A 25311-nucleotide genomic window follows, 5' to 3' on the forward strand; every position below is an offset into this window, starting at 1 on the left:
ACAGCACTGAGCTGCTGGAGAAGCCATGTGCTGAACATGATGTAAAACTACAGTCATCACTAAAGCTGAGCTGAGGGCAGAAGTTCTGTTTTGCAAACAAGTTAGAGATCTGGCTTTGTTCTGAATCAGAAAGAAAACGTACAAGATCTCGACAAAAGAAAATTCTGAAAAAAAATGTCCGTTCAGGCCAGTCAAAACCATTCTTATTTTGTGTGCTACAGTAAAAGACACAGTTTATAAAAAGTCAAAACAAAAAAAATAAATAAAAACATTTCATTGTTTTGTAAAAATGTCAAACCAAGATGTTTCAGCCTGATTGGAACATTTTTCCTTAGTTTTCTTCCCAAGCAAAATTGATCTGTGAAGCATTTCAGTTTTAATTGGACAATGTGTTCCAATAGAAATGGTTTCTGCCATCTGCTCTAGCCCTGATCACTTGCGGTCAGTAAGTTTCCCGGGTGACTTTTCATACTAGGGGTCTTAGCATTAGTGCGCTACCCAAATTCCAACTCAGCTCATTATGTTCAGCCTTCTTAAGCCCTCTGCAGTTTATTTGGACAGAGTGTTCCTCTTCACTTCCTGTCCTTACCTGACGTGCAGAGTTGCTGTGTGCTGCTAAACAGCTGGGCGAAGCGGTCCCTTTGCATAGTTTGCAAAGCGCTTCAGCATGAAAGGTAGGAAATAATGGCAAGATCATAGAGCTGTGCTTGTTATGCATGGTTCTATCATTGTTTCATTGGGTTCATGTCAATATCTCCTATCCTTCCACCAAAGAACCATTGCAAACATGCCCTGGAGGAGAAGCTTGAGGGCCCATTGGTGACGACACTGGCTTGGAACAGGGTTCAGTTCTCTGCTTTGCCATAGATTTCCTGTCTCACCTTGGGAAAATCACTTAGCTTCTCTGTATCTCAGTTCCCGCTCTAAAGTGAAGATAATAGCACTGCCCTACCTCACAGGATGGTGTGAGGATAAATACAATAAAAGATAGTCTGGTACTGGCATTATGTAAATACCTTAGCTAGGATTTGTAACCTGGGTTTCTACAATGCATGGTGGTGTCTACAAAGGCCAACAAGCTATTGCTATCATAGAAGGGGCAGGGTGTCCCCTATGGAATTATTACTGTCCTTAGCAGATCCACCTGTAGCCCAAGGAGCTGCTGGTATTGTAGGAGAGGGTAAGGCTCACTTTTAGGAACTACTGCTCTGCTAAGAGGAGCAGAATTTGTGTGAAGGAAGCTATAGACGTAATCTCTGTTGCATTGTGTATGTAAAGGCATCTTTTAAAAATAGTAGTTTAGAGTTCTGAACAGATGACTCCAGAGATAAGGAATCAGGAGCACATTCCAGCTGTAAGGGGATTTCTCCCTCCAGGTCTTGGAAATCTCTGAGCCAGCACTTGAGAAAATATTCATCTCATGGCTAGATCTGAGTGAAATTAAGAATTACCGTCATTTCAAATTTGTCCCAAATTGGAACATAAGTTTATATTCCAAATATTTGTGGAGACCAAAAATTCTGAAAATTTTTTATTATGAAATACCAAAATATGTTGACATTTTTAATGGAAACAAAAACATTTCTACATGCTCAAAATAAAAGTATTTTATTTCAGTTTATTGGATTTTCTCTAAACACTTCATTTTGAGCCAGTTCATTATTAAACTGCATTTTGTTATAGTGGGGCCCTGCCTTATAAGGGTTTTAGTTCAAGCCCCCATCGTATATGGACCATGCTCCCTGACTAGACTTCATTTCCCATAATGCACTCTGAGTCATGTGACTGCATCACATTTGTTGATTCACATTGGCTCATAAATTGAATATGAGCCAACGTGATGCAGTTGCAAAGGGGTGTATTAACAGGAGTTTTGTATGTAAGACACGGGAGGTAACAGTCCCGCTTGACTTGGCACTGATGAGGCCTTGGCTGGAATATTGTGTTCACTTCTGAGCACCACACTTTAGGAAAGATGTGGACAAATTGGAGAGAGCTCAGAGGAGAGCAACTAAAGTGACAAAGGGTTTAGAAAACCTGACCTACGAGGAAAGGTTAAAAAAACCTGGGCATGTTTAGTCTGATGACTGAGGGAAGACCTGATTATAGTCTTCAAATATGTTAAGGATTATTTATAAAGGGGACGGCGATCAATTGTTCTCCATGTCAACTGAAGGTAGGACATGTAATGGGCTTAATCTGCAGCAAGGGAGATTTAGGTTAGATATTAGGAAAAACTTTCTAACTCTAAGGGTATTTAAGCTCTGGAACAGGCTTCCAAGGGAGATTGTAGAATCCCTGTCACTGGAGAGTTTTAAGAACACATTAGACAACCACGTGCAAGGGATAGTGTAGGTTTACTTGGTCCTGCCTCAGCACAGGGGGCTGGACTTGATGACCTCTCAAGGTCCTTTCTAGACCTGCATTTCTATGACCGTATGACTTCCATGATGCACCATACAGCTCAGTCAGAGAGCTATACGCATTGTATTAAACGAGAGGTAATCGTTCAGGGAGCCCGACCCATAGAAGAGAATGGGGGCCTGAATACCCATAAGGCAATGCACTGAGAGAAATGCAGTTTAATGTTTTGTTAAATTGATTCAAAACAATATTCTGGGTCTCTTAAAAAAGTGAAATATTTTATTCTGATCAAATTGCCTTAACATGAAATATTTTATTCTGATTTTTCCTGATGGAAAAAATATCTTTTTTTGGCATAGATTAAATTTTCCTCACAAAGAAAATGTTGATTTTGGAGAAACAGCAGGGCTACTCAGGGCATCCTCAGAAAGTTGCCTGTTACACTTCTCTCACTGAGAGCTTTGTCTTATTTCTGCCAAACTAGAAGAGTCTAGGAGTGGTTCTAGCAAACGGCTTCTTACGAGGACCAGTCAGTCACCATGATTGATTTTATCAAACCCAAACTGGCTGTTCAATTGTCTGTGCCTACATGACTTTTCTTTTCAGAATCACTGGCTGCCGGTTTAGAAGAATCAAGCAACACTGCGGCTGTGCATCTCACTCAGAACAATGGCCACTTTTGTGTGCTCAGGGCTAACTAAACTCAAATAAACAAGCAACTCTCTGGCATATGATAAGTCGCTGCTTCAGGCCTTCTAGAGGTATAAACAAAACCGTAATCAGATTTTCAGATGCCATCAAAATGGAAGGGCAGCAAATGCAAAGACCACCCAAACCAAAATGCAAAGTGATTCCAAGGGGCAACAACAGCATGGGCTGCAGGCAACCAGGGGAAGTTAGGTCTTACCAAGTGTTGAGTCCTGCAGTCAGGGAGGAGAAATAAAGAGCATAAATACTAAAGGGGGCGGGAGCAAAGTGCTGCATTTTATTAATTAAAGAATTTATTTTCACCTCCTCTGCTTTATACTGTCCCATGTAATCATGGGCTGGTTGGTGATGGGAAGGTAGGAGGTAGGTGTCCCTGAGAGGATCACTAGGGGAAGAAGTGGTCCACAATGTTGGTAATTTTGAGAACCCCTCACCTGATACAAGCCAGAATCTGGCTCAGATCTTCAGAATCCCTCAGTCTACCCCCAAAGCAGCAAATAAATTGTCTCACGTTGCTGGCGACCCAGTGACAGCTCAGATCACAGACAGAAGAGGGAGGGTAAGGAGTCAGACAGGAATTAGCACCATGATGCTGGATGCCCAGCATTCCACTTGTTCCATGTGATTTTCCAGGCAACTGTTGACCCAGAATAGCAACAGTTTTGCAAAAGAAATAGGTGATCAGAGTTTACAGTAGCAGAAGCCTTGCTTACCTATATCTCAGGGGACGCCTGCTGGGCCATATTGTACCATACCACACTTAGTGCACACACTCAACCACACCAACACGGTCTTCACATGCTAATACAGCATGGAACTGGAATAACATGAAGCAAAAAAGGGTGAATTATCATCTTCTTTGGGACACTGCTTTTAGACCACATGAACAATTATTGAATAAAGTACGGCCTTGAAAAGAGTCTGCTGGGATATGTTAACGAATGCCGATTGTATTGACTAAAACAGGGTAGTGGGATCATTTTAATAAGAATCAAAGGACATATTGCCCAAGTTGATTCTGATCACTGAGTTCCACTTCTACTACAAGTGCAGATGGGGTTCATTTTTAAGTATTTATCACATAGCCAGTTTGAGGATGCTCTTCCCCAGTGCTGCAGCTAATCCTAGTCCCAGAGTTAGTCTCAAAACAAAATCAAAGTGAAGGAAAGAGAAAATTATTGATGCAGGAAAAAAAGGCTTCAGAGTGGAACTCTAGTTTGATAAGTGGCTATTTTAAAATGGTGTTTTCTTCTGACCTGGTCCAATGCTCACTGAAGTCAACAGAGGTCTTTCCATTGAAAGCAATGAGCTTTGGATCAGGCCCTTGTTCCCTGCCTTTACTATCTTCTGACTTTAGTAACAAAAATAAGCGTGTCCTGCTTTTGTCTCCTGTTTGCCCTGAAGAGCCAAGAGAGCAAGCTGGACTCTATACCTGCCAAGGAGTCAATAAAATTGTTTACCAGGTTCCAATTGTAAGAGAAATCAGAGAGGCCTGTGAAAACTCACAGATGTCAATGGGGTGGCACATGTTTTCCTCCAGGGCCCAGAGCAGCCTGCAGAACTTCTATCACTGTTGCTGATGCACAATGAGGAAACAGCCCAGCTTGATTCTCAGATCCCAGGATGAGTTTTCAGAGTTGGGAGCTAAATAAAACCATCACAAAGAGAAAACGTTTGATCTGGAAATCTTTGTCCCACAATAAACGTTGCACCACACCATACCATTTTGAGAGAACAGAGTAATTACCACATAAGCGGCACATTTAATCCAGTATCCTGTCTCTGACAGCGGCCAATTCAGATGGTTCCAATAATACTGGTTCCCTTTTATCCATTGTTTTCTTTCTGTGCTGTAAGAGGAGCCGTAGTAAAGGGATTTTTCAGAGTAGATGCTCATTTGAAAACACACGGGATTCAATTCTTTAGCACCTATAACCTCAGTTTCATGATTCTGCATTTCTGCCCCCTATACTCTTAGGTTTATACTACCACCCATCAGCATATCGGACAGCCTTCCACATAAAAATCAATAGTAATTGCGAAAGCTCTAGTGAACTTCAGGGAATCTCCCTTTTGGGGCTAAACATTCTGCATAGGATAGGGGATTTTTGTTTATTTATAAATTTTATTTTATTGTGCTGGGAGGGGGTTGTTTGGTTTTGTTTTTTATGATTTATTGGCTCCAGAGTTGCCTGGGGGAGGGGACTGGGGTACCAATGGTTTCTTTGGGTGTCAATGTTTGAGTGTCATTCTTATGGAGGACCTGCCTTTCCCAATCTTCAACAGGCATGTGATGATAACACGTTTGTGTAGGGCTAAAACTGAAGCTGAGTTTAAAATAAGCGATTGCTGAAATTTATGAACCAAGGCTTAAGTGGCAGGCAATGGGGACCAGGAGAAGATGACAGCTATCAGTTTGGTCCTTCATTTAGTGTGATGCTCTGGTTTTCTCCAGTCAAATAATCCTGTCCACTCTGTCTGGTAATAGGCCCTTCTTAACAGCCTGAGAGTTATATAATGTTAATGAAGTGTTAGTGTGTGGTTGGAGAACAAAACATTCTAGTTCAAAGCCTCATTTTTCAATTTGCAGGGAATGACGACTATTGCAGAGTTTCAAATGATTATTTCTGTGGTTGTCATTCTGGCGTGATCTATTTTAGGGAAAGGCTGTGATCAATCTAGCAGAAATGTTTAAAGTCACGGGGCCAGATTTTTCCCACGTGTAATTCCAACAAAATCAGTGGTGTAAGACAGGGAATCAGTTTGGCCCACAAAAGTCATAGTAAGAAAGAAAACTCACAAGTCCCCATAGAAGTGTTTGGCAACAAGCAAAATACCCATATGGACCCAAGCCGCCTAAGGTAAAAATTGGGGTTTTTTGGTATGAATAGATGAATTCAGACAAGAATTAAGGTGCAAATGGTGAACAGTGAGAACAATTAACCCCCCGGAACAACTTACAAAGAGATGGGGTGGGTTCTCCATCCCCTGCAGTCTTTAAGCCAAGGCTGGATGTGCTTTCTAAGAAATCTGCTAGCAATCAGGCAGAAGTTATAGCCTTTATTCAGAATTTAGTGGGTGAGGTTCTCTGGCAGAAAGTCAACTAGATGATCATAATAGTTCCTTCTGACCTTAAAAATCTATGAATAGCCCCGAATGGAGGCTGGTCAGGCTTCCATAACAGAACTGCTCTTTCGGGGTGAGGGGGGGGGAAGTATTATGGAATCTATTTGAATGATCACAACCCTCATCCTTAACCATAGCATGGAGCCCTGAAACATGCTGATGGAGCATTGGGTCAGTATGGACTCAGACACAAGAGTGTCATGCACATCCTCAAAAGTATTTAGGCACTTAGCTCCCATTGAAACCAGTGGGAGTTAGGCACCTAGATATCTGTGAGGATCTGGGCCTTGGCACTCACCATGTGTCTAGATGCTCCCATATGCTTTTTCTATTCCAGGCACCAGTGAGTGCACTCTCCCTATACAAGTGGAACTTGTCCCTTTCATCTTTGGTACAGACCAGAAAGCAGCAAACTGCTGCAGAGACCCCAGGCCTGTCTGCAATGGGACTGTGGTCCCCAGCTGCTGCTGTGTAATTTTTTTCCCCTTGAAATTTCACTTTAGAGCAGGAATCAAAAGATACATATTGCAGCTGGCCATTAAGTACATAATGCCTCAGACCAAGCCAAAGCTTTCACTCCCTAACCCTGCTTGCTCTCATGAAAAGCCCCAGTGTTTATATTGGCGACTGTTGCTCAGCAGGTATTGATCTTGCCTGTTAACTGCATCAGGCTGTGCTCTGAACTTACACTGAACACTGACCTCAGTAAAGTCTTTGCTGACTAGAGAACTAGCTGACTCAAGGGACTGGCAATGGGATGTAAGGCCTCTCTCCTGTAAACTGCTGGCTGGTATCTAGCCAGATTGGGTGGTAGGACTTGTTGCAATCTTTTCATCAAAACTGTTTTTCAACAGAAAACTGGGTCTTCAGCTAAACAACGTTTAAAAAAAATGGGGGTTTGCAGGTTGATTTTTCACCAAAAAAACCCAAAAGTCTGAAAACGAAAATATTTCAGCCAAAAACACAATAGTTCAGTTGCCTCATGTCCCCATTCTCCTCTATGGGCTGAGCGCCTGCGCTGGACTACATCCCCCATCATGCACCATGACCAGGGACTTCTATGTTGCGCCACCTCCTGTCTCCCAATAGGGAAATGGCCTGCAGAGAATGGAACCAGGAGGCACTCAAACTACAATTCCCACCATGAGGACTATGACAGTATTTCTATAGCAAAATATTTTGATGTTTGGCCAACATTTTTCAGTATTTGAATTTCCAGTGGGGAAAAAAAATCAATATTTTCCACACAGCACAATAATATTTTTCAACAAGCTCTAGTTGGTGGTGACATGACGGTTGCAATCTGATGGCTATTTGTTGTCCTAAGTGAACTGAGTTTGCATTTCAGTCCAGCTCCCAGCAAAGAGTTGTCTAGATCAAATAACCGCTACTACAGCTGGCACTAATTGGGATCCCTGCTAGAGAGCATAGCTGAGAAGCCAGGGACTGAAGAGACCCAGTGACCAAACCCAATGGGTAAATTCCACCAGAAGAAGATGGAGGCTTGTGAGTGGTGGCGGCATGAAGGAGTCATTGCCTGTGCTGTACCCATTTTGTGCATAAAGAGAGGACTACAGAGCAGACACACAGATCCAAGCCATCCACATTTGAGGCACACCCTTTGGCCTTTCCTGTGGGGAGAAGCAAACTCTGGCCCCACAGTGAGACAATGTGGAAAAGCTCTGCAATGAGATCTTGGTGGACATTTCCTTCAGAGGCTCCTTCCCTCCCCTCCCATGATCTGGGCCATACCCTTGACATTACACTGAGCTGATGGAGGCCATATTTGGAGCCCAGTCTTACAAGACACTGAGATGAATGGTGCCCTCCTCTCCATTGAAACTGATGGGAATTGAAGGTGCTTGGCACCTCAATCAGTCAGGTGCCTGATGAATGCTACAAGGGCCATTGATTCTCTCTAGCAGAGGGGGATCTGCTTATTATTTTAAGATGGCTGGTTTCCTGGGAATGCTCTAAGAGAGGACACACGCATTGATTGTTCTGAATGATTATGGACGTAAGGAATGGTCTTGGGTAATCCTGGCTAATCATGCAGCATTACACAGAGCAAGATATTTTTGCATGTGAGAAATGAATGACCTATGCTAGGTCATAACCAGAAATTTGGGCTAAAGCCCAAACTTGGTAATAATTCATGTTTTAACAGCTTCCCTGGAGTTTTAACCTTCATTATTCTGGCTACTGGCATTATTATAAAAAGAAAGAAAGAAAGAAAGAAAGAAAGAAAGAAAGAAAGAAAGAAAGAAAGAATTATTTCAAAAAGATTTTAAACTCTTAGAAACAAAAAGGACTTTAAAATGCTGCTTTATTTCAGAACCAAAAAAAGGAGATTCACCCTATATTTCCTGCATTTATTACTGTGACAATGCACATGTCCAGGTCAAAACAGTTCCTTTGTACAGGTGTCTCTGGTTCTATAAGAAACATTGTTTGCTGTTTCATATTTGAATGTTATTAAACGGTGTGCAACATTATTTACAGAATGTTGGTTGTGGAGGAAGCGATCTGCAATTTAAAATCTTGAATGTGTGTTCTAGCTATAGTGAGATTTCCCCCAAGTCCTTGCTCACAAAGCTGTGACTTGAGCTATTTTAAAAAAGGCTCTTTACTTGGCAAAGGCTTTAATTAGTAGAAATTTCCACGCTAGGAATATTATTCTGCATGAGCAGAAATTGCATAGCTCTTGTCTGTAGATGCCTTAGAGATGCCATTGATTGGCCATATTCAGAACAGGGGAATTATGTGACCCAGTGCTAATTTGAATTCCTTTACCAGACACATTTTTATTTCATCATCTCAGCTGCATAAAAGAGTCAAAGTACCAGAGCTGTAAAGACTTTGAATTCCTGCTGTTCTGCAATAAAATAAGGCAAGAAATATTAGCCACCCCTGGTTGATTCTTTAATTCTTTCCCAACAATGTCAAAGTATCAGTGTCCTACAGGTTTTAGTGCAGGTTAAAGACTGATACAAAGCGTAGGCTTGACGAGGAGTTTGGAGTGAGTTAAGGGGAGAGAGAAGATTTTAATAGGACATTGGTCCAAAATAGCCCAGCTTGTTTCTACCTCCTGCTGCCTCATCCTCCTTTTCACAGGACCTTGATTGTATAGAAACACTACAGACAAAAACCACAAACAACAAAAGGTTTGCTCATGCCCCCAGTGGAGGTCATGAGCATGCTACCATGGAGAAGCAGAAAAAGCATCAAAGGATAGTCTGGATTATTTATAAGCAACGATTAATTAATGGGAGGTTTGATACTTTAGCAACTTACTTGGAGCAAATTTGTATTTGCAAATTGTTCATTTCAGACATGGAAGAGGACCAGAGCAACTGTAGCCTGGTGCTAATTCTAAAAATGAATCAAACCTTTCTTTGCGCCGGTCCAAAAACGACAGACTTGTGGTTCAGAGGCTTTCAATAGTATCTGCTCCAATCTGACACTCCAAGGTTAGAAAATCACAAAAAGGTTGTGTTATACACAGCAACAGGAGCTTTTTCCAACAATTTTTTCAATTATTGCATTGTGTACTCTCCAAGAAAAGTAACTTGTCTTGGCTTTGGGAGGAACAGCTCTAAAAAGAGAGGCAGAATGAACTAATTCAGTTCAAATACACCCCTCTTCCTCACAGATCAACTTGAAAACTGCAGTTCACGTAACTACATTTATATCCACTGGGCAACTATGACCCGTAGTTCAGAAAAACCTGCATCACATGACGACTTGGCCATGATGCAACATACACCTAACTCAATTCCCAGCCCAAGTAAACCCTTCAGAAATCCCTCCTGCCTCTTCTCGCTTCAGATCACACTCAGAAATGCTCCCAGTGCTCAAAGTCCAAGCCTTTCCTCCCCCTTCAACCCTTGCCATTTAAATACCTGCTTCAGAATTAGCAATGAGCCTTGTTTCATGGCAGGACAGCTCAGGTTAGCTCTCCCAAGAATACATAACAATTGCTAGCTGATTGCTTCACGTCTTTTACATTCTTGCAGCAAAGAGAGAGGGATAATACCTTTTGAGATTGCACGGTAGGTTTTGCTTTAATCCAGCCAAACAATCCCTCTGTTTCTTTCGGCATCTATCAGTGTATCCCCCTTGCTTTGTGAGTAGATCTGCTCCTATCTACCTATACCACCCTACTTGCTTCCTCCTAGCTGTCCTCCTATGAGTATACCCTAATCTCTCCTCCCTCCTTCCCCTGGCTTTACGGAACCCAAGGTGCTCCCCTGTTCAGGTTGGGGCCCCAGCCGCGGCTGTGACATGTGTCTCCCATCAGTGGCTGAGCTCGAATTAATGCAGACGCTGTATTGGAAACAGAGGGAACTAACTGTAGCGCTCCCTGCAAACTTTCCCAGCCCCCGGAAACCCTCGCCCCCCGGCGAGTCAATTTCAGAGCCGCGCATGGTCGGGTGTGTGTGTTCCTCCCCCCGTGCCCCCAGCCCAGCCCGACCTCCCCCAGCCCCGGTGCCAGCGCCGCTCATCTCCCGGGCTAGGGGATTGGCCGAGCGGGCTCGGCATCAGCAGCGCGGAGGGGTCGCTCCCACCTCCCCAGCCCAGCCCGCATCCCGGGGCACCAGGAGAGCGGCTGCAGCAGGGGGAACCTGGAGCCCCAGCCAGCGGGCGCCGCTAGCCAGGCTGCAGCATCCCCGAGCCGGCCGGCGCGCGGCTCCGCAGCTCCCCGCGGGTCTCGGTGCAGCAGGATCCCCCCGATGGCCGGCCGCCTGGCGTGCTGGCTGCTGCTCTGGGCGCTGGGGCAGGGGGGCTGCCACACGCTCCCCGCGGAGGAGGAAGGTGCCAGCCGCAAGCCCAGGCCCCCTGCGGCTGCCCTGGCCATCGCCTCCCCCAGCAGGGACCCCCCGGGGGGCTCGTCGCCTTCCCCGGCGCTGGGCAGCCTCGCTCAGGACGCGGTAGCTGTCCACATGCTTAAACTCTACGAGAAGTACAGCCGGGAAGGCAGCCGACCTGGGGACGGCAACACGGTGCGCAGCTTCAAAGCCAGGCTGGGTAAGCCCTTGCGGAGCTTCGCGCGCCCGGGGCTGGGGGGGTCAGAGGCACTGCGGGGGTGGGGGGCCCCGGGGTCGTGGGCAGGGCTCCCGTACTCTGGTGTAGGCTCGCTGCAGGCGGACTCCTGCGAACCTGTCCCTAGCTGTGCGGAGCGTCGGTGGCGGAGGGGGAAGGCTCCCCTGCTTAGATGGGCAATGCTGGATGCTTCCCTGATAACACCTACGCTGCCCGTCCCCTTTGCTCTGGGAGCCACGTCCAGTCTCCATGCGTGCCCAGAAGCCGACAGAGGACGCATTTGTTTACCAAAAAACTACTGTCCGCCTTTTTAATAGCAGCCCTTGGCGTGGCAGAAAGCTATCAGCCAGGAGAAGCCATTTCCCAAAGGGCCTCCCACTAGTTTAGACAGGTCTCCTCGCTCCTAAGATAATTAAATAGCCCCCAAGAAGTACGATGACAACTGTGCAAACTTTATCGCTTTTTTTTTGTGCTTCCAAGTCTTTCGAAGAATCCCAGCAGCCTCTTAGAAACAGCGCCACCTATGGGACCTTCTAAAACGTTTCTCTCTCTCCATAGATTATGGTACCTAGTATTAGCTCTAAAAAGAATAGAGTGGATGGAGGAATCTGTCTTCCTTTGCTGCCTTACATTACTGGGAGACCTGCTGCATCCCAAACACTTTATTCTAAAATGTGTCTGTTAAATCCACCTAGGAAACCGTCCCTCACTTAACTGAAGAAAAGCTATGTTCAATATCTAGACTGAGGCTTATTTGGCACTTTGTTAAAAAAAAATTACAGCATTGGCATTAGTGCCTGGGCCAGTGGCATCTTTGGGAAACCCTTTTCAGCACAGGATTAAGATATTGTTTAGGCTAATTAGGAAAGATTAGCAAAATAAAAAAAAATCCTCCCTTTTGGAATTCCAATACATGTATCATTTTTTCTCGTTTCAAAAGAGGCTTTTTATTTTAATGCATTCAGGATGTTTTAGATAAACACATTAAAAACTTGAATTGGTGTGAGGATTGCTTACATTTTTAAAAACATTTGCATTCTGTGAAGTGCAATGCAGTATGGAATATTTTATAGTAAGCCATTATTAGTAGGTCATTTCTATAACAATGCACGTTATACTTATGATGCTGAAAAGTAAGTTATATAAAATGTAGTTTAAAATGGACAACATTTTTTGCACAGAGTTGATGCTCAGCTGAATGCATGTAAGGTTAATGTGCACATCTAGAGTTTTATTAAAAATCCCAGACATTTGGAAGGGAGATAAACCCTCCTATATCAGAGCATTAGCCAACCACTTACTGAAGGGGGTTAGGAAGAAACTTCCCCAATGGCAGATGATTCCCTATCATCCTACTACAGCATTTCTTGCACTTTCTGGTGAAGCAGTTAAAACTGGCTACTGCCTGAGACAGGGTCCTGGACCACTGGTCTTACTTGGTAAGCCAGTTCCTTCTTTCCTATGATGTAACCTTACTCATACTCCGGTTTATCTGTTTTAAAAGTAACTTGAATACACTTGGGTGGCTGAGTTTATTTTAAAATGTACACTCATGCTATTTATTGAAATGTAATAGTACTTAGCATTTAAGTAGCAGCATTTCTTACCCACAAGCTCACAGATCAACATAACTTCACAAAGGCGGGTATTTTGATATCCATCTTATTGATAGTTCAACTGAGGCACAGAGCATTGGAAGTAACTTGCCCAAATTCACACAGTGAGTAAGCTGCAAAGTCAGGTTGCAAACCAGAGTTCTGACTCCCAACCTAGTCTATTCTCTTCTCTTTTCTTTCTTCAGCAGCCTGAAAGAGGAAAGCCCCTCCCTCAGGTCCCTTGTGGCCAAATTATCAAGGAAATAACATTCTTTTCTCATTATTGTCCCTGGTAATTTACAAAATATGGATCACTATTTTCTGAGATTAACTATAAAGAGCGTCCAAAACCAGTATGGGAGAAATGATCTGATTTTTCCTTCCATTCCTTCATGATATTCTAGAGTTCTTGGGCGAGGTGGAATTTGGGGGGCGGGGAAGCATCACTTTCTTTTAGCAACATACATGAAAATTCTGTACAGATAACACCTGTGGCAATCCTTTATTGTGATTGGCATAACAATGTGGCAGCTATAAAATCTGTAAATTTCCCTCTTCCAGTGATAGCTCTAGATTTACAAAAAATAGTTGGGTACATCCTTTCTAAGATTCCCATGATCGTCTGTAACATAAGGCTGTTTGCATTAGGATTTATCATATTACTTATTTAAAAGACAGTTGGATTAAGCACTCTGAAGTTAAGAAATGCCAGAATTAAGGTTGCCCATGCAATCTTACTTTGTCCCTCAGTACATATTGTGATGGGGCAAGACCAGATGGCTACAGTAAAGTACTGAGGAACAGGTATGTTAGCTCCAGGCTAAACAAATCCCTAGTACCATGGTAACCAAATGGCAGTTGCTCCAGGTTAATCAAGGCACCTGGGGCCAATTAAGATCTTTCTAGAAGGCAGTGGAGATAGCTACATTGATTAGAACACCTGCAGCCAATCAAGGCAGGCTAATCAGGGCACCTGGGTTTTAAAAGGAGCTCACTCCAGTCAGGCGGGGAGGAGCCAGAGGAGAGGAAGTGTGTGTGAGGAGCTGGGAGCAAGAGGCGCAAGGAGCTGAGACTGAGAGGTTGTGCTACTGGAGGACTGAGGAATTATCAGACAATCAAGCATTATCAGACACCAGGAGGAAGGTCCTGTGGTGAGGATAAAGAAGGTGTTTGGAGGAGGCCATGGGGAAGTAGCCCAGGGAGTTGTAGCTGTCATGCAGCAGTTACAGGAGGCACTATAGACAGCTGCAATCCACAGGGCCCTGGGCTGGAACCCGGAGTAGAGGGCGGGCAAATCTGGCCCCAGATGTTTCACACTGGGCATCCAGAAAGCCGGATGCACAATTTATGACTTCCTGTGACTCGCTGAGAATCACCTACACTTTTGCAGCGGACTGAATTCAGTTCTCCCGGGCGGTATTCAAGTGTGTCTAAACCACAAGACGATCCTTTCTGTTCATGTCGCATTACTACACGCTTCCCAACTTCGTGAACAAACAAAGCAATGATCCAACAGACACCAGCCTCCTTTGCTACACAACCCTTACTCATTCCTTGAGTACCTCCATCTTATGCACTGGATGAGAGGGGGGTCATGCAGATGCGGGAAAAGCAATGCAATCATCTACTTAAAGACTTCATCATAATGCACAAGCCCAAGAGAGCCTAATAAAGGCTGCATAGGCAACTTGATCTCCTGCCACTTTGCCCACCTGGCTTTTCCAGGCCCCCATTCCATTTTGTGGAGAACATCAACATTTTTGATTTTTTGTTCTGAATTGGAACGAATCCAAATTTTGAAATGTTGAAATCCTCTGCAAAATGCAGCCTAGCTCTAGTCTGAAGTCATGCAACTGCTTTGGAGCCCCCTAGTGGACTGTCTGCTGAACAGCCGGGCTCCTGCATCTGGACCATGGACCTCTATATTGCTAAAGCAATGGCTCTGAGTCATCACAGAGACACTTATTTTCCATGCTTTCCTGAGTGGAGCAGTGACCACGCCTGGTGTCCAGAGGGACATGGAAGTGCTAAGAGGCTGCTTCTGTTTCTGCTCACAGTTGGCGGTATGGGAAAGCTTGTTGAGATGTCCAGCCGCACTTTCCCAGTCTCCAGAGGCTTGGATACGCTGCGGCTACCCAAATCAAACCTGAACACTGACCCTTGGGAGGGCTGCCCGTCACTAGACTCCCCCTTGTGATTGTGTGATTAGACTTAACCCTTGAGACTAGAGCTGGCTGAAAATTTTCCAGTGGGAAAACTGTTCAGTCAGAAAATGCTGATTCAACAGTGGGACACTTTCTCAGGGTGCCCAGGAGTATGAGTCACCTTGTAAACACCCCTGCCTCCCCTCCTTTAGGAGCGAGATTTGCTGATGCTCACCTGGGTGTCAGGTCCTTGACAGCATCAGTCTGTTAGCCACCCAAACAATCTTCCCAGAGCTCTGACAGCCCTTACTTTGCTTTGCAGGTTAAAGGTAGGTGTACCCCAACTGCTTAGTCCTCTTGGATCATTCCCCTGAAGTCTACCACCCTTAACCATAACACTCTCAGAAATTATCAGCTAAGTTGTCCCCAGCTTGTCTGGTTCAACTGAGGATCAGCTCCAATATCAAATCACAGCACTGAGCTCTATTTACAGGTAATCACACGTTTATTATCAAAAGCTAAGGTTTAAGAGAAAGTGAATGAGCACAGTTGTCATAACATTTTTTCCCAGATCTGGACCTTAGTGTCCAAAATATGGGTGTTAGCATGAAAACCTCCAAGCTTAGTTACCAGCTTGGACCTGGTAATTGCTGCCACCAGCTAGGAATTATACAGTGCCTAGCTCACTGTGGTCTCCCCAAAACCTTTCCTGGGGGACCCCCAGACTCAGATGCCTTGAGTCTTACAACAAAGGGAGATAACCCCCTCCCCTTGTTTCCTTGTTACTTCCTCCCAGGCTCCCCTCCCTGGACGACCCTAGGAGATTCCCTGCTTCCAGTCCTGGAAACACAAGTACCGAGAGATCTAATCTCTCTTTCCCCTCACCCAGAGGGTACGCAAAGTCAGGCTTAGTAAATCTAACACAAAGAGATTTTCCCCCTGACTTCTTCCTCCCACCAATTCCCTGGTGAGCTGCAGACTCAATTCCCTGGAGTCCCCACTAAAGAAAAACTCCAACAGGTCTTAAAAAGAAAGCTTTATATAAAAAGAATGAAAAAGGCATTAAAATAGTCTCTGTATAACGGTGACAATATACAGGGTCAATTGCTTAAGAAAAAAAGTGAATAAACAGCCTTATTCCAAAAGAATACAATTTAACACATTCCAGCGACTACACACATGTAAATACAAAAAAAAACAATATAAACCTATTGTCTTACTATCCTTGTACTTACAACTTGGAATTAGAAGATTAGAAAGCCTGAAGATAGACAAATCACTCTCAGAGATGAGAGGCACAGACCCAAGACAAAGAACAAAGAACTCACACCCAAAACTTCCCTCCACCCAGATTTGAAAAAGTCTTGTTTCCTGATTGGTCCTCTGGTCAGGTGTTTGGTTCTCTGTGTTAACCCTTTACAGGTAAAATAACATTAACCCTTAGCTATCTGTTTATGACAACAGTGATGGAAAGAAGAATGGTTACATATCAAACAAAAAGTATAATATGCTCCCTAGAATCTAAACTTAACTGGAATGGGCTAAACCTTTGTCTAAAGTAGTTTATCTCACGGAAAGCAATCTTTCAGTGTCTCCAACCAACAGGGCGGGGGTCCCCCTTTCACAAATGCAGAAAGCACTGACCTTGCTTCCTCAGCGAAGGATGAAAGGGTGTCTTTTTACCTTCCCTTCCCTTTACATTCCCCAAAGTTTTGTCCCCAGAGTCAGGATGGCCCCATGGTAATTCCCTGGTGAGTTGTTTCCATGTTGCCTTCACATCTTCATGTTGACATTGTATGCAAATGGATTTCCGTTGTGTTGACTTACAATGCTTATTTAGTTTACATGTGAACCAAGGCAGGGGAGTGAATATATATCCTTTGTCTGGTCAAAATGTGCTCATCAACCCCGCTTTTGACTCAGACTTTAAAACCTACTTTCCAGACTATATACATGACTCCTTAAATAGCCTCAGTACATACATCTCTCAGCAATTATGAGGCTCAATAGGACACAAGCTTTTACTAGATACCTCACTTGAATTTCTTTGGATAAATACTATAAAAGCAATGTGTTGGGTGTAGTGAGTTCGTCAGGCCTGTCAGGAGCTACTGTTACAGACCTGTGAACCTTTTTGCCAGGTGGTCATTTTGACAGATTCTCAGAGGCACAGACTGAATTGAAATGTTCTATGGGAATGTGTCAATTCTGTCAACAGGTTCAAGAGAAAACAGCCAGCCTCATTTCCAGCCTGGCAGATGGATGGGGCAGGCAGGGTGGCTGGCTGAAGGTATGTCACCTGGTAAGCCAACACCAAAGTGAATTGTCCCATTCATTGGATCGTGCCATTTCAATGGAAATTCCACAATGTCAGTGTCTTGTTCTGCCTTGGAACGAAGTGTCACCATTGTGGAATTTCCAGCTAAATGGAAATTCCCTTTTCCGGCCATCTCTGCTTGAAGCACTGTAGCCTTTGGACTTCTTTAAGACACTGGGCTGAAACTTGGGAGTCCAGGTTCAGTTCCTGGCTCTGCCACAGATTTTCTGTGTAACCTTAAGCAAGTCATTTAGCTTCTCCATGTCTCCACCCCTCTTCTATACAATAGGGCTAATAATTCTTCCCTGGTCTCTTTCAGCTGTAAGTTCTTTGGGGCAGAGACTGTTTCTTACTCTGTGTGCACTACACCCAGCACAATGGGGCTCTGAGGTTGGTTTGGGCATCGAGATGCTACTGCTGATTAGATGCCTATACTGAAGTGTGAAGAACAATGGAGATGCTTCGGCTAGCTAACATCAACAATATCAACAATTGAAGGCCTGTTTTTCAGCCAGACCAACTGATGTCAATGCAGATGTCAATATGATAAGGGTGCCAATGAACCACCACTTCACAGACTATTGTAAGGCTAATGGCATTTTAGGGGACGCCATGTGTTCTAGGAGCAAGTAAAAAGTTGCTTTTAGCAGGTAAAAGTATTCATTTTGCTCTACATAGCGCCAGAGACATCAGATGGAAATAAACTGATTAGGGAGTTTAGTCCATCAGCCCTACCCCAAGATATATGGCTTTATACCCTACAAGACATTCCAGTGTAATGCCCAGTCTTAAATGTCTCCCAGGAGGACAGAGTGGAACCTGGACTGCTTGAGGCTATTGCACAGCCTAATAGATCTAATGATTAACAACCAGCCAAAGCTTTCCTGTGCTTGCTTTCATCCTGTTCCTTTTATTTATACTGCCTAGATCGTCCTAATTCTTGCTCTCCTTGGCGCATTACATTCTGTTGTCAGCTGTGTCCTTGGTTTCCATTGTCTTCAGTGGGAACCCTATGGGGGATCCAAGGACAGACTTTCCCTGCAGTGTTTACATCTTTCAGATCTGTGCAGCTCTTGACAATGTAAATGCTTTACACCTAGGGCTATGGATAAATTAAAAGGGAAGCTACCACTCTTCTGAGCCTGGAATGCCATTGCGGCTGTGTCACAAAAGTAAAAACACCAAGATTTCATTTTGATATATAACAGATGGAGGGCACCGTCTGCTGAGTCTGGTGCCATTTCTAAACAGCCCTCTAAAACTTGAATAATATGTACCTTATGGGACAATTCAGGGGATGGTATGAATAGCTACTTGCTCCATGATTACACGGGTATTTTGCATGCAGAATGAAATTCTTCGAGCTTAAGAGTCAGGATTGAATTCTAAGGATCAAATCCTGGGCAATAGGAGACTTACAACTGACTACGGTAGGACCAGAATTTGGACCTATACACAAAAGCAAAGTAGATACCCCCCCTTGCATTAAACTAGGCCCCCAAATGCTGCATACAAGGGAGGAAGCATGGTCTACTGGTTAAAGTATAGGATTAGAAGTCCCACTGTGCCATAGGTTTGCTGGGTGACCTCAGACAAGCTTTATAGGTGAAAATCTTCAAAGGTTAGGGATTGACATCTATTTTAGTTCCTAAATGTAGAAGTAAACTCATTTACAGACATGATGAGTTCCCACTGCCACAGGTCAAGACAACAGGAGCTGTGGGTACTCAGCATCTCTGAAAATCAAACAGCCAAGTTTGAAAACATTGGTCTTAAACAGAGAAACAGAAATGAGAGAATGTATTTGTAAAATAGGGAAACATACTAACCTGACTTATAGGAATATTAGTCTTAGTTCCTATCTAAAGTACTCTGGGAACCTCAGATGTGTTTTCTGTTGTCAATTGCCTTCCCAAAACAGAGAGCAATATTCCACACGCTCCCATATTCTGCATTGCATCTTCTTTAATCTCCGGTCTGATTATTTCCTGGAAATAGTCATATTAATTACCAGTTAATTTACATACTTACAAGTAGGCCTAGATGAAGGTGTCTCTTCCATTCTGTACTGCAACTGGTGGCTCTTTGGATCAACTGGTCCTACTGGGACTCAAATCCAGAACCTCGCGCATGTAAAGCAGACATAAGCACTAGGCTGTGTGCTTGCAGCTGATGGCACCTTACCCCCAGATAGTGAGTTCCCCTGGGAATCAGCAGCTGATGTTCCCCACTGATCACAACTGCTGGAGTGGGGCAGAAGGGGAAAGGTAGCCTCAGAAAATAACTGGGTCCCAGGTAGCTTGCATAGGAAATGAACTGGCAACCAGCCCTGTGATCAGCCTGGCCTGGTTAAAAGTCTAGCAGCTTCATTTCACATTAGCTAAAGCTGTTGAGGGGCCTTTACCTCCCAAATCCATTTCACCTGGCTCTCTTGCTACAGCTTGGCCACTGCAGAGGGACATCCAGCATCTCTTCAGCATCAGTTGTGTGCTTGATTGGTGTGATTATGAATTAGTTTCTGGTGGGGAAGAATTAGCAAAGCTCTGATTTCATGTCCCTCTCCCTAGTAGTTGGGGGGTGGAGAAAGGGGATGATGGGGAGAAGGGATATGAGACTGTATTGCACTGAAGTTCTGTGTGTACCTGCACCAACGGCTAGCAAAGCATTTTGTAAACATTTGCAGCAGAGTCTAGCAGATACGGAACTGGACTGTGAATACAACCTGGCTACTAGTCTCAGCTCTTGAGCTATTGTGTGACTCTGACCAACTCACTTTTCTCTCTGCCTCTCTTCTCCCCTCTGTCAAACAGGAGTAGTTTTACCAATCACTTGTGTAAAGCGCCTTCTGATCAGAGAACGAGAAGAGCTATATAAGATCATATAAGGGCTGAGTATTAAGTCCTGGGAAGCAGGTAAGCCCTCCTCTCTATTACAGAGATAGGGAAGCTGAGGCAAGGAATATAAATGACTACGTCTACAATACAAGTTAGGAGTGCGATTCCCCAGAGCACATACACATACTTGCGGTAGCCCAATGAGAGCTAGCAGCTGTATGAATAGTGTAACTGGGAAGCACAGCTTAGCAACGTCGAGTACAAACCCTCCTGAACCCTGTGTCAGAGTAGAACCCATTTCTCCTGATTCCCAGTCTTATGCTCTGGATCAGTGGATTACTTTCTTTGCAGAAGTGGGAGCATGGGAAGAGGTGGGAGGTTAGAACCTCCACATCCTTATACCGCTACGACTGAGTGTTCTAGGGTTACACACCTATGATCTGTTGTCATTGGCCTCGTTTCCCCGTGCATCTCTCACCTCTGACTCCCTCTCGCTGCCTTGGCCCTCCTCTGCAAAGAAGCTGGAGTACAGGCAGGCCTCTCCCGCAATGAAACTGGTAGCCTTGTGCTGCTGCCTCACCTGTTGTGGCCGCCACAGCCCTGCCCCCACTGAGCTCTACACGCATTCCTCCTGAGGTGGGTTCTGCTTGTTTCCTGTTGGGAACTGGCATTGGGGTGAGGGGGAAGCAGACAGGCAGACACGTTGCCTGGAAAGGGGAGGCAGAGCTGCTAGAACTCACAAAGGGCAAAAATCTCTGCTAGCCCCACTTCCCAGCAGCCACAAACACTTCCTCCTTTTTGGCTTGACTCTGGTGGCTCCTCCTTAATGCCACATAACTGGTGATCCTCTAAGGTACACATGGCCTACGAACTACCCAGCGAGTTGCCATGGGCAAGCCCCAAAGCTTGGAACTGGCTCCCAATCTAAATATCCCCAAATCTCACAGGGGCTGATTATGGCCCATCTCCAGTTAGAAGCTTCTCTATTGCCTCAGTCTCAGAGCTCTATGGGACTTTCCTTGCTCGATACAAATAGTCCCTTCTTCCCTGCTCAGGGTGCCCAGAGCAGGGGGAAGGGCATCCGAGGAGACTGGAGCCTCTCACGTAGCAGAAGCAGTGGGGACAAAGCCAGGGGTGTCTGAGGGGAGTCAATGGGAAAGAGAGGTTCTCAAGACCAGACTGGGGGAGGGAGCAGGAGAGCATGAGGAAGGTCAAAAGGAGGGATGGGAAAGCCTGAAGCAGCCACCCCATCCTGTCTCTGCTTTGCACTCCCCCTCCCTTGTGCCCCATCCTGTTAGTCTGCCCTGTCCCCACTACATTAATACTGAGCTCTACCTAGTACTCTCACTCATAGGTCTCAAAGCAGTTTGCAAAGCAGAGCAGTATCCTTATACTCATTTTACTGGTTAAACTGAGGCACAGAGAAATAAAGTGACTTGTGCATAGTCACCCAGCAGGGTAGTGGCACAGCTAGGAGTAGAACCCAGGTCATCGGCCACTGCTCTGTTCGCTATGCCAGTGGTTCTCAAATTTATTTGATCATGCCCCTCTTCTTTGTGTCTGTAGTAGCTTGTGCCTCCGCTGGCTGGCCAGCCAGCAGCCACTGCTCTCTGCTCAGCTTTTAAGGCAGAGTGGAGAGTGTCAGCTGCTAGCTGGGCACTCAGCTCTGGTATGGCATTGGAACCATGACTTCTCTGCTGCTGCTGATGGTAGCATTGCCTTCAGACCTAAGTGCCCAGACAGCAGCCGCTGCTCTCCAGCTGCCCAGCTCTAAATGTGCGCAGTAAATTTTTTTCATGCTTTTTGCATCCCCCCCAGAATATATTCTATACCCACTGGGGCACATGCCCCCCCCCAGTTTGAGAACCTCAGCACTATGCCACACTGCAACCATCAGTCAGGTTGGGTCCTCCTTCTCCATGCTAGCTGGGCACTCATAGAGGGTGCATCATGAGCACAGGAGACACTGTCTCCCTGCTCTCAGTGTTAGCATCAGAGTCACTGGTGACTGGGAGGAACCTGCTTGGCTCCAGCACAATGCACAAGGGGAGGGGTAACTGTTATGGGGGACATGGCTGCTTTGTCACAGCCCGTGGGAAGATGGTGACACAACAGCAGAACAACCCCTGCATGTGTGTGTGTTCGCTGAAAGCAAATCCTGGGTGCTGGCTTCCTGAGCTCTAGGCTTGTTGAATGTCGAGGCTGTTCCTTCTGCCAGGATGGGGGAGAGGACCTGTGGGAGGGACATAGGAAAGAGAGCTAGGGAGGGAATGAAAGGGAATGAGCAGGGCTGCCCAGAGGATTCAGGGGGCCTGGGGTCTTTGGCACTGGGTCCCAGAACAGAAGGACCCCCCGCCGCCCAATTGCCGCCGAAGACCCAGAGCGGAATAAGCTCTGGGGGCCCAGGCTCCGCGAGTATTTTCCAGGGCCCCTGGAGCTAGTGAAGGACCTCAATCCAGGGCCTCCTAAAATCTCTCTCATGGGGGCCCCTGTGGGGCCTGGGGCAAATTACCCCCCCCCCCCCCCGGGCGGCCCTGGGAATGAGGAGGAGCAGAAGGAACTGGGAGGAAGGCTGGTCTTTTGGTTAAGGCAGTGGGCCAGAATACAAAAGGTCTGGATTCAGTTCCCATCTTTGCCACACACTCTCTCTGTGACCTTGGGCAAGTCACTTAATTGCCCTATGCCTCTGTTCCCCATCTATATAGCAGGGATGATCATCTTCCTTTTGGTTGCCTAGACTATCAACTCTTTGGGAGCAGGGAGTCCTGGGTGTTTACACAGAGCCTAGCACACTGGGGCACTGACCTTGTTGGGGTCTCTAGGTGCTTTGAGTCTCCTCTCACTGAGCCTGGTTTTAAGCTGGTGTAATGCCATTGAGCCCAGTCATTCTTGGCCTGCAGTGAGGTACATAAGAAGAGCACTGGGTCTGTAAGCCCAACTATTTAGCGACTCTTGGCATTCATGGTTAATTATATATTGTCCCCTGAGTGTTGATCTGTTGGTCTCTCTTCACTCTCTTGCAGAGCTATTGGACCAGAAGCCCCAGTACTGTTTCAATCTGACGTCCATGCAGGACTCAGAGTTGATCCTCACTGCCACATTCCACTTTTACTCGGACAAGCGCCCCCGGCACCGGGAAGTGTTCTGCAAACGCTCCAAGAACTCATCCTGCCGCCTCCTCCATTTGCCCCAGATCCCACGGCTCAGCCTCTTTTTCCGAAGCATTCTCCAGAACTCCGCCTATGGGCTGGTGAAAGGCAATGTCACGGTGTTCCTCCACAGGCGGGGGGCTTGGCAGATGAAGGACATCTCACACATCATAAAGGAATCTAAACGGGATGGTGAGCTCATCCTCTGTGTGGAGCTTGATTCTGGAAAGAAATACCAGGGCTTCGCCGAACAGCAAACCAGTCACTTACCGTACATACTGGTTTATGCTAATGACCTGGCCATATCGGAACCCAACAGTGTGGCCATGACTCTACAGCGATATGACCCATTCCCTTCCAGTGATGGGGATCCCAGCCTATCCCCCAATGCTTCCACAGACACCCGGGTCAGGAGGGACATATTTCTTTCCAGCTCTATCCAGAACAACGAGCTGCCGGAGGTGGAATATAACAACAACAAATACAACAAACATGACATATGGGAAAGTGCCTACAAGTCCCTAAAACCCAAAACCTCACGCAAGGACCGGAGGAGGAAAGGGCAGGAAAACACAGAGGTGCTCTCAAAATCTCAGATGCTAAATTTTGATGAGAAAACCATGAAGAAAGCCAGACGAAAACAATGGAACGAGCCCAGGATTTGCTCTAGAAGATATATGAAAGTGGACTTTGCCGACATTGGCTGGAATGAATGGATCATATCTCCCAAGTCATTCGAAGCATATTACTGTGCTGGGGCTTGCGAGTTTCCAATGCCCAAGGTAGTATGAGTCTCTACTGCTGATGCACTTGTCTTTATTTGCAATATGTTGATTTAAGATTACTTACTCTATCCAACTGCTCCTGCTACTGTGGGATTTTTCCCTTCTTCACAAATGCTCAAGGGCTCTACTCAGTCTAGTTTAATGCAAATAACTAGCTCTTAAATGGTGCTTTTCATCCACAGATCTCAAAGCCCTTTTTAAAAAGAGGTCAGTATCACTATACCCATTTTACAGTTGGGGAAACTAAGGCACAGAGAGGTGATGTGACTTGCCCAAGGTCATCCAGCTGGCTAGTGGTGAAGCCAGGAAACAAACACAGGTCTTCTGAGTTCCAGTCCTATGCTCTGTCCTCTATAGGGTTTCCACCAAATTATTTCAGAGTCTATTCTGAAGCCTAACAGATATCGCCATTAAGAAATTTTTCTTAATATGGATCTTCAACTTACATTTCACCCCAATATTTCCAGTTTTAGGACCTCAAACCACAGCACACAGGCATACACAATGGATTAAACTATTATCATACGCACCAAATCTTCAGCTTGCATTTGGATGGGAGGGAAGATTCTACAATAATGGGGCCCAACAATACAATACAATAGTATTACTGCTGTGTTTTGAATCCCTTCTATAGAAGTAGATGAAACATATTAATAAAGTTCCAAGATGAAGTCCTGTGGGAGCTTTGCCTTCTAGATTTACCCCAGATGTACCTTATGGTTATTATGATTTCCTGCTTTTCTTTGCTGCTAAAACCTGTGTATGTCAAAGCAATCTTATATCTAACTCCTCATTCAGCACTACCAGACAAATGAGTTTTCTACACTCACTGGAGATGTCCTTCTACATTCAAATGTGTAGATATCATCAGTGCTCTCAACAGGGCACCATAAGAAATAGCAGAAAATACTAGAAAGAATAATCTATGGAGTTTTTGTAAGATATGGAGATAATTTTGTAGAGACTTGGATTTTTAAACCACATACTTTCAAAGCAGGGCACAACTTATACAACTTCAGAAATCTGACAAATGTGCATTTGTTGGGGAAGAGTCCACATGTTTTTTGTAAAGGGAAATCATGCCTCCCCAATCCAATAGAATTCTTTGAGGGGGGTCAACAAGCATGCGGACAAGGGTGATCCAGTGGATATAGTATACTTAGATTTTCAGAATGCCTTTGACAAGGTCCTTCACCAAAGGCTCTTAAGCAAAGTAAGCTGTCATGGGATAAGAGGGAAGGTCTTC

At 45.2% G+C, this 25311-nt stretch overlaps 1 protein-coding gene across 1 annotated transcript in view; it reads left to right on the forward strand.

Moving 5' to 3' along the window:
* The first annotated feature begins 10894 nt into the window (after nucleotides 1-10894).
* GDF10 (growth differentiation factor 10) overlaps nucleotides 10895-25311 on the forward strand; it is a 30848-nt gene continuing 16431 nt past the window's right edge. Inside the window, exons 1-2 of the mRNA XM_030569514.1 lie at nucleotides 10895-11226; nucleotides 23155-24062. Of these exons, the coding sequence (XP_030425374.1) occupies nucleotides 10932-11226; nucleotides 23155-24062 (1203 nt within the window). The 5' untranslated portion in view covers nucleotides 10895-10931. The remainder of the gene's footprint in view (nucleotides 11227-23154; nucleotides 24063-25311) is intronic.

The sequence above is a fragment of the Gopherus evgoodei genome, chromosome 7, assembly GCF_007399415.2.
Source record: "Gopherus evgoodei ecotype Sinaloan lineage chromosome 7, rGopEvg1_v1.p, whole genome shotgun sequence".
Classification (NCBI taxonomy): domain Eukaryota; kingdom Metazoa; phylum Chordata; order Testudines; family Testudinidae; genus Gopherus; species Gopherus evgoodei.